The sequence below is a fragment of the Sander lucioperca genome, chromosome 15 (genome assembly GCF_008315115.2).
Source record: "Sander lucioperca isolate FBNREF2018 chromosome 15, SLUC_FBN_1.2, whole genome shotgun sequence".
In the NCBI taxonomy this organism is placed as follows: Eukaryota; Metazoa; Chordata; class Actinopteri; order Perciformes; family Percidae; genus Sander; species Sander lucioperca.
This window is the reverse complement of record NC_050187.1, coordinates 29,553,317-29,562,279: the sequence shown is the minus strand read 5'-3', so window position 1 is coordinate 29,562,279 and position 8,963 is coordinate 29,553,317. Positions and strand designations below refer to the sequence as shown.

General features: G+C 40.7%; 1 protein-coding gene across 1 annotated transcript; it reads left to right on the top strand.

The window, feature by feature from the left end:
- The first annotated feature begins 222 nt into the window (after window positions 1–222).
- Window positions 223–8,760, top strand: mtx2 (metaxin 2). The gene is made up of 10 exons (XM_031316074.2): window positions 223–459; window positions 4,200–4,247; window positions 4,364–4,410; window positions 4,582–4,654; window positions 5,543–5,619; window positions 6,361–6,453; window positions 6,587–6,625; window positions 6,715–6,840; window positions 6,988–7,064; window positions 7,606–8,760. Exons 1-10 carry the CDS (start codon window positions 420–422, stop codon window positions 7,763–7,765), a joined length of 780 nt encoding a protein of 259 aa, XP_031171934.2. The 5' UTR covers window positions 223–419; the 3' UTR covers window positions 7,766–8,760.
- Window positions 8,761–8,963: the final 203 nt, after the last annotated feature.

Here is an 8,963-nt window from a genome sequence, read left to right as displayed (position 1 = left end):
GGGGTGTTTCTGTTATTTTTTCTGTTCAACATTGTCACCACACCACAGACTGTTGAGAAATATTATTATAACAGAGAATTGTATTATATATATATATATATATATATATATATATATATATATATATATATATGTATATGTATATATGTACACACACACACACACACACACACACACACACACACACACACACACACACACACACACACACACACACACAGTAACTGTTGTCTCCAGCTCAGGCGTAAAGCGGAACTAAATCGTTGTTACATTTACTTCTCGGGACATTAATCGCGGGCGGACTAGTCGTTGACTGCTGCAGAACAAGCACTTGCCCTTAAACTTCCATGTAGTGGAATTGACCTCATCTGTCATTATAATTAATTATTATTTAGCGATACGGATATATCAACATCACAATGTCTCTTGCGGCAGAGGCTTTCGTGTCGCAGATGGCAGGTAATGTGTTGACTTTACACAGTGCTTCTGTTATTGACTGTTAAGCTAGCTTTAGCCAGCTAACATCAGCTAACGTTTACAGCTTCTAGCTAGCTAAGTTAGCAGTTTACTTGCATTAGTTAATTACATTTAAGTGACCGTTGTCGTTTAACATAGCAGGACTGTTCAACCATTACTGCAAATGTCTTCTCTTGTCCACCGTTATCTGTTTATGAAGCAAAGACTAACGTTAGCTCGGTTAGCCTTGCTCCCATACAGGACTGTAACGTTAACGATACATTAACTAACGTTACGCGTCCTGTATGGCTAACCGAGTGTAGCACTTTAGGAATATAATGCGAATAAAGTCGTTTATTGGATTAATGTGAAAAATACAAACCCAATGGAGGACTGAGAATTTAGGCACGAACAATTCAGGGGGGGTTCACGTCATTGACAGCCTTGTGTCGAGTTACAAAAACACGACCCACTCCAATGAAGTGCGACCATAGACCGTAAAAGAATGGACACAATTGGCTAGTTCGAGATGAGCTGCGCCTCGCCTGTAAAGTGGACGAGAGCAGGCGTCAGCAGCCGGGGGCGGTGACAAAAATCCGCTGTCAAGGCTGAACAGGAAGTGACAGAAACACTGTGGTCCAATTCCGATTTATTAAAATGTTATCAGACCCATATATCAGCTTTTACACAGTCTCCAGTTGTTTTAATTATGACAGAGTAGCTCTCAAAATGCTCTACATGTGATCTGTTGCCGATGTTAATAAACAACAGACTGTAGATGATCTGTAATCTGAACAGATTTAGTCTCTCTGACTTCTAAACGTCACTATCAGCCACACAACATGTGGTTTGTACAGAATAAACTTTTAAATCAGACAAATAGAAGTTAAAATCCCTCCAATTCAAAATCAATAAAAAGTTTATATAAAACGTCATCATGTTGAGTCGATTTTGAACCAATCAGCTGTTAGATTAGCTGAGAGGCCGGCGTTTCCCAACATGCCCTGTGTCTCCCTGGGTCTTGCAGTCGGTGAAAAGCGTTTTTCCGAGTGAAAACGTCATCATTCACGTCCCTTCCTGTGGGAATCAGAGGTGGGAAACTCGGGCCAGATTTTGCTAACCGAGTTTCCCTGTTGGTGATGCGTTGTTGACAACTGACGTTTGATGTAGGCGAATTTGGTTCACTGAACATATTTCAATGACAATAAACTTATTTAGTGTGGACAAACGCCTCTGCTGAGAAACATACACAGACATAACATGTTTCAAATTATTCATAAATAGGCCTATATATAAAAAAAACCCCCAACACCTTATCCGTGTCCTTTCCCGTTCGTTGTCCTGCAGATAACACAAACACCTGACGATGTGCTGTTTGTATGCTCGCATAAGAAAACAGCAGCAAATTATTGTGGCCTCCATGTTTTCACCAGGTTTTCACACACCTGATGCTCTAGGCTACGGCCAACAGTTGGTGGCAGTCATGCAACAAGTTGTTATGCCAAACGGCAATATAATAGAAGAAGAAGAACACGCATCCTGACCATCCTAACCATGTGAACGCTGGTAGTCGGAAAAACAACGTAATCACAGGGGCGGTCCCTGTTATTCCGAGGTGGCATGAACGTGCCATTAGTCTTCTGGTAGCTGTGCCAAGAGAAATCTCAATCATACCCCCCCGTTAGCATTCCAGTGACTGCCATTCATTTTGACGTCACTTTGACAGCGAATAACTTTACATCTGAAGCGTTTAAAAACTCTATTTGTCCATTGTTTATTTCTAAAGAAACACGACAATGTATAAAAGGCTCCATTACCTTGTACCTCACGTTATGGCTCCGTAGCAGACGTTTTTGTAAAAATAGGCTAACGATTGTGTCATAACCACGGGACTTACTGTCGCATAGTAGAGGAATTACCGTATAGTACAGGAGAAGCTCACAAGCAGTTTCGACTTACATTAGCTGTTTAAGTTTAATTACTAATGTTAACTAGCATTTTAGTTAGCAATAATTAGCCTGTGCCCATGTTATCTCCTTACATATACCTACGCTCTCCGTCTCTGCAAGATTGGGAATGATTGAGATTTCTCTTGGCACAGCTACCAGAAGACTTCCAACTTTCAGACAGGTTGCTCACGTCACGCTCAGTTGGAGGCTGCGCAGTAACGCTCAGCCATCACCGGAAAAGTGCTTCTAATATCCTTCACTGGTCTCCGTCCAGAGCAACGGGATCTGTTGGTCCAGTTTATATACTGTCTATGGGATCAAGTCGGACACAAATCTAACCGCCATGCATTGGGCGGCGATCGCCGGTGATCGATTCTGCGCAGACCTGGCTCATCTCGAACGAGCCTAGCGACGCCATATATTTCGACGTAGACCAGTGAAGTCCCTTTTCTGGTGATGGCTGAGCGTACTGCGCAACCTCAAACTGAGCTTGACGACATAGATGTGACGTGAGCAACCTGTCTGAAAGCTGTAAGTCTTCTGGTAGTTGTGCCAAGAGAAATCTAAATCATTCCCAATCTTGCAGAGACAGAGAGCGTAGGTATATGTAAGGAGATAACATGGACACAGGCTAATTACTGCTAACTAATGCTAGTTAACATTAGTAATTAAACTTAAACCGCTAATGTAAGTCGAAACTGCCTGCGAGCTTCTCATGTACTATACGGTAATTTATCTACTGTGCGACAGAAAGTCAGAAAGTCGCGTGGTTATGACACAATCGTTAGCTTATTTTTACAAGGACGTCGGCTATGGGGGCATAACATGAGGTACAAGGTAATGGAGCCTTTTATACATTGTTGTCTTTCTTTAGAAATAAACAATGGACAAATAGTCTTTAACGCTTCAGATGTAAAGTTTTTCGCTGTCAAAGTGACGCCAAAATGAATGGCAGTCAATGGGATTCTAACGGGAGGTGATGGCTTGTTAGCCTACAATCTCCCAATAGGAGGTACGCTTTGCAGATGCTCGCTTACCCCCTTGAGTGCGGCTAAATTATTAATTTCAACCACTAACGTGAGATCCAAGATGGCAATAACTTCTTCCTCGCTCTACCTGGAGCGGTGCTCGGCACTGGTGTGCTCAGTGCTGCCACTGGTGGCTGGAAGCTACACTGCAACAACAATGATTTAGAATCACAAAACAATAGGCTGTTTTAATGTTATTTCCCAGCTGTCAGCTGCAGCAGTGAGCGCAGTGCTGCATTGCAGTGCAATCCATTTGGGGTGAAAAGAAATAATGTGCTGTCTTGGATTTTTACATTGGTTGTATAGAGTTAAATGAAATTTGCCTGCACTCCATTGGTGTAAATCGTGTTTTTGTAACTATATACACGCCCGGCCCCTCCTGAACTGTTGCTGAGAAGACAACCTGCTGTCGGAAGGATTTGCATCATCAACATTCGTCCGATGAGCATGTTTATTAACGTTGAAAGACTGAAATGCACCGGCATCTAAGCAGAGCTAAACATGGGGATATGCACTATTGTCTGTGTGTCTATGGGGGCGTGTCTGTTATCGTAGGGCTAGATTTTAATCAACGTGACATAGCTTTAACTTAGAATGCATTACAAAATTAAATATACAAATGCTAACTGTTAAACTCATCCGCAAAACAGTTAAACCAACTTAGCACCTTATAATTGTGTGTATGTCTTTCTCTCTTTGTGTGTGTGTGTGTGTGTGTGTGTGTGTGTGTGTGTGTGTGTGTGTGTGTGTGCATTGACATTGACAGCTGCTGAGCCTTGGCCTGAATCTGCCACCTTGTACCAACCGCTGAAGGGTGAGTCAGAGTTTGTCTGAAATGAAGAAACAACAGTTTTATTATTTTAACAACAACTGTTGCTATAGAGGCTATTAGTCTAGTTGTTTACATTACTTTGGTGTCGTTTTTTCCAGAGGATCAGATTTTGCTGTCAGACTGCGCCTCATCTCTTGCAGTTCAGGTGACGTTCTGTTCCGTTTGTGTGTTCTCAACAAATATATCAGAACATATGTGTATCATATTTTGCAGGGATTTTTGTTTCTGCATGGAAAAAAAAATCTAAGTTCCAGCGCACACCAGGATACTAGGATTGACACATTAATTGACCCTTTCGTGTTTTTCTTCTGTACAGACCTACCTCAGGATGTGCGGTCTACCAGTGCAGGTGGTTTGCAGAGCAAATGCTGAATACATGTCACCCTCTGGTTAGTACACATGCTGCTGCAGAGGTGAATTTACTCTTGCCATGCTGTGATTGTCAGCATGCAATCTTTGTGGTATAATCTATCTTACTGAAAAGTTGACAATATTAACTTTGTATCTTCCAGTTCAGAGCAATCAGGACATTTTCAAATCCAGTATCATGTATCCACATATAACCAGAAGTTGAAACAGATCTTATCCTTGTTTTGGTTTTATTTGGTACTTATTAGCTGTGATATCACATAGGCTAATATGTCAAAATCTCTATACTGTAGCTGGTTAAAACATGGTCGGCTACTCAGCTTGTTTTTTTTTTTGGAAGTTCAGTAATATAACCTCTATATGCCTCTCATGTCTTTGTAGCCTGGTTTGTCCCGCTACTTTGTATCCAGGTTGTGTCTAGATGCAGATGTAAGGTAGTAGCCTTAGGTAGGCCACTAGGCGGCGCTGTTGCCATTGCTATAACAGATGCAGTTCAGCAATTTTTACTTTTTTGTACCTTACGATACGCCGTAGTTTACACTTGATCTGTGTAGGCCGCCATGTTCGTTGAAAATTGTATGTCCTACGTTAAGGGAGACGAAACCAGCCTTCTCTGCGACAATAAATCCTGATGGTCTCAGCCACAATCTTCAACCCAGCATCCTGTGCCTCCTTCTCTCTGCACTTCACCCCTAACATCTAACACAACACAACGCAGAGTATCGCAGCAGTGCCGAGGGGTACCTTCAGGCGGCAGACGCACAGAGGGAGTGGGTGCCGAGCTCTTGGCCTTTTGGGTTTTGTGGTTATAGGCGTTGGGGTTGCTCCTTTTTAAAAGTGACTTGTAATGATTTTTTTACGGTCTGCCTTTCTCTCCCTCTCTCTGTTTTCTATGTGTGTCTCTGTAGGTAAGATTCCCTTTATCCACGTCGGGAACCAGGTGGTGTCAGAACTGGGGCCGATAGTGCAGTTCACCAAAGCTAAGGTGTGTAACACAGATGCTGAAGTTTTATCACAGCTTGTTTTACTCACAGAGACACGCTAAGAGATTTTATCACCGGAAGTTGTCATTGATGTCATTTTTAGAGCCCGACCGATAAAGGATTTTTAAGGCCGATATCGATACATATATTTGGTGATTTAAAAATCTGATATTCCGATATATCGGCCAATATATATATATATATATATATATAGATATATAGATATATAGATTTTTTAAAATCCAGAAACGCGTAACAAAACAAACAGATTTCCCTAACATTAGTTATTTGTAGTTATTCTCCAGTCCTCACTAAAATAATGTGATAATGCAGTTTAAAAATATTATTGTCACAACAGAACAGAGGAACATCAAAAAGTTCTGATAAATAAAATGTATAAAAGTCCTTTGAACAAAAACACAATAACAACAAAAAAATCAAAGAGTGTTGCCAACAGGGACGTTGTAAAGCGCCCCCTGGTGGACAAACTATGCAACTCCAACACTCAGAACATGGTTGAAGGCTGTTTCATCCGTTTTTATTTTATTTTTTAAATATTCATTTATATTATACATGCCGATACCGATAGTTTGGAAAATACCTAATATCGGCCTGCCGATATATCGGTCAGGCTCTAGTAATCTTCTAGGAATATTACTCATGTCAGGAGATCACTTGTAGTTTCCTAAACTGTTTTATGTGTTCGTAAAATGAGAAGAAACATAATTTTTTTGGCTTCCCAGGGTAATTCTCTGAGCGAAGGCTTAGACGATGTTCAGAGAGCTGAAATGAAAGCGTACATGGAGCTGGTCAACAACATGCTGCTTACTGCTGAGGTACACACATGCGTACACTCGCTGCCATGCAACAAAACATACACAGCCGAAATAATATGCTGATATTATTTGTTGTATTTATCAATATTACTGGATAATATCTTCTCATTCAAGTCTCCTCTCCTCCCTACAGTTGTACATCCAGTGGTGTGATGACCCTACAGCTGCTGAGGTGTGTATAATTGTCTTTAGATAAAAAAAAAATCAGATGCGGCAGTTATTATTCATTGCCTGATAATCCCACGTGTGTGTTTTGTGTAGATCACACGTCCCAGATACAGCAGTCCTTACTCGTGGCCTCTCAGTAACATCCTCGCCTATCAGAAGCAGTGGGAGGTTCGCAGGAAGATGAACGCCATCGGCTGGGGAGGGAAAACCCTGGAGCAGGTTAGCAACCACACAACAATGAATGTCTGATGTTGTACATGTTTCACAATTGTTTTAATTCAATTAAGGCTTTGGTAGTCACATATAAAAACACAAATAGTATCTTGACATGATTAAAACACTTTTTGTCTTCTCCTGTGTTTCAAGGTTTATGAGGACGTGAGTCAGTGCTGCCAGGCTCTCTCCCAGAGGCTGGGAACTCAAGCATACTTTTTTAATAAACAGTATGTATCTCTCTGTCTCTGTATGTCTGTCTGTCTGTCTGTCGGATGTCTCTTGTTTTTCTCTGTTAGTCATAGCAGCTAGATAACAGATCATGGCATACGCCCATGCAGATAATGCTCTTTAGCTGACTTTATAGTGGTCAAAGCCAAAAAGAAAAGAGTTTGAAGCATCTTACAGCTTTTTGGTTAGCACCACCCTGTGGTGTAATATTGTAATGACCTCCCAATTCCTTTTTTCTAAACCATGTATTAATGCCTTTAAAACAGATACAAATTCTGCCACTTTTTGTAATGTACAGTATGTCAACATCATGGCTTCTTTTAACCCTTCAATTCAGAATTCTCATCACATTTCTTGATTGTTAGAAGCAAGGAAGTCACAGTAGAAGCAGAGATGCTATGGTGCATCACTGGTACAGGTTTTAACTGTATACATTTTAAATATAAATAATGACCAGACTTGGCTTACCACATAACTCAAAGTTGAATTAAAAGCTTTGTTTCAGCAATAACTAACAAACTGTGCGTGTCTGTGTTGCAGGCCTACGGAACTGGATGCGTTGGTGTTTGGTCACCTCTTCACCATACTGACCACCAGACTGACCAGCACTGAGCTGGCAGAGCGGATCAAGAGCTACAGCAACCTGTTGTCCTTCTGCAGACGCATCGAACAGACCTACTTTGAAGACAAGAGCTCTTGAAGGAATGAAACCTCTCCGTATTATCTCATCTTGTACATTCGGCCCATCCTTCTCTCATTCCCTCACTGTAGCACCAAGAAGCTAAAAACTGCTTATATTCACATACCCTTCCCTTTGTGATTCTTGCTTTCCTTTTCCCTTTTGCTTGGTACCTGTACATAGTTGCATGCTGCTGATAGGAGTAAAGAGGAACCAGTATTAGGATTAGTCCACTGCACATAGATAAGAATACGTGAAAGTACCCTAAAATCACAGTAAAGATCATTCTTAAGGGTATTACTAACCCAGGTATACCATCTAAAAAGATGTTTCCAAGTTAAACACAGAATATAGTATAATGACGTTCACAAGAAAACACTGTCTGATCTGCCCAACTCTTTTAGTTGAAGGGCTTCAGAAAGCCACTAAATGAGTTTTCAACAGACCATGGAGCCTTTACATTTCCAGCATTATGGGAATTAAATAAGAATACTTATGACAGTAATGCAGCTCTTCACGGATCCCAGGAGGTCAGAAGTCAGGGTTAGCTGCAGATGATCTGACAGAGATTCAGTGTCAGACTCACGGACACCTGAGTAGTAAGGATGCTTCCCAAAACGGGCCTAATTTATATGCTCTTATTGTTGTCGTTGATGCTCTCTGTTACACAGAAACTCTGTCTACTATGACATGTATCATAGTACATTTACAAATACCAACAGACTCAGAGCGGTTGGATTTCACAGCTGTGTGACATGGCTGCCTTTCAGAAGGCAGACTGAGACTTGAACTGGGTTTGAGATCAAACGGCTTGTTTTTTTTTTTCCTTCCAAGAAATTTAGAAGCTTGTAAGAAATGTGAGGCAGCGTTGGCATACTTGTTTTTCTTCTGTACAAAAAAGACATGAACATAATGATGAAGATGTGACTTAATCCTTCGTTTTTCCACCATTTGTTTTCTTTGTGTGAATTGAAAGTGCCTACAGAATAAAAGTCATCTCAAAATCATTTAACATACTGAGTTTCTTGTTTATTTCCCCAATATAAAGCGTTGACTTGAGCATGGAGTTTCATTTTTGTTTCATGTTTTAATGTTTATAAGTTAAAAAAAAAATTACACCAATTGAAAAGCGACACATTCTATCCTGTGTTTGACATTTGTATGTGTAATAATCTTTTATTGATTTTATTGAAAGAGAAATGCCAGAAGCATACTGTTA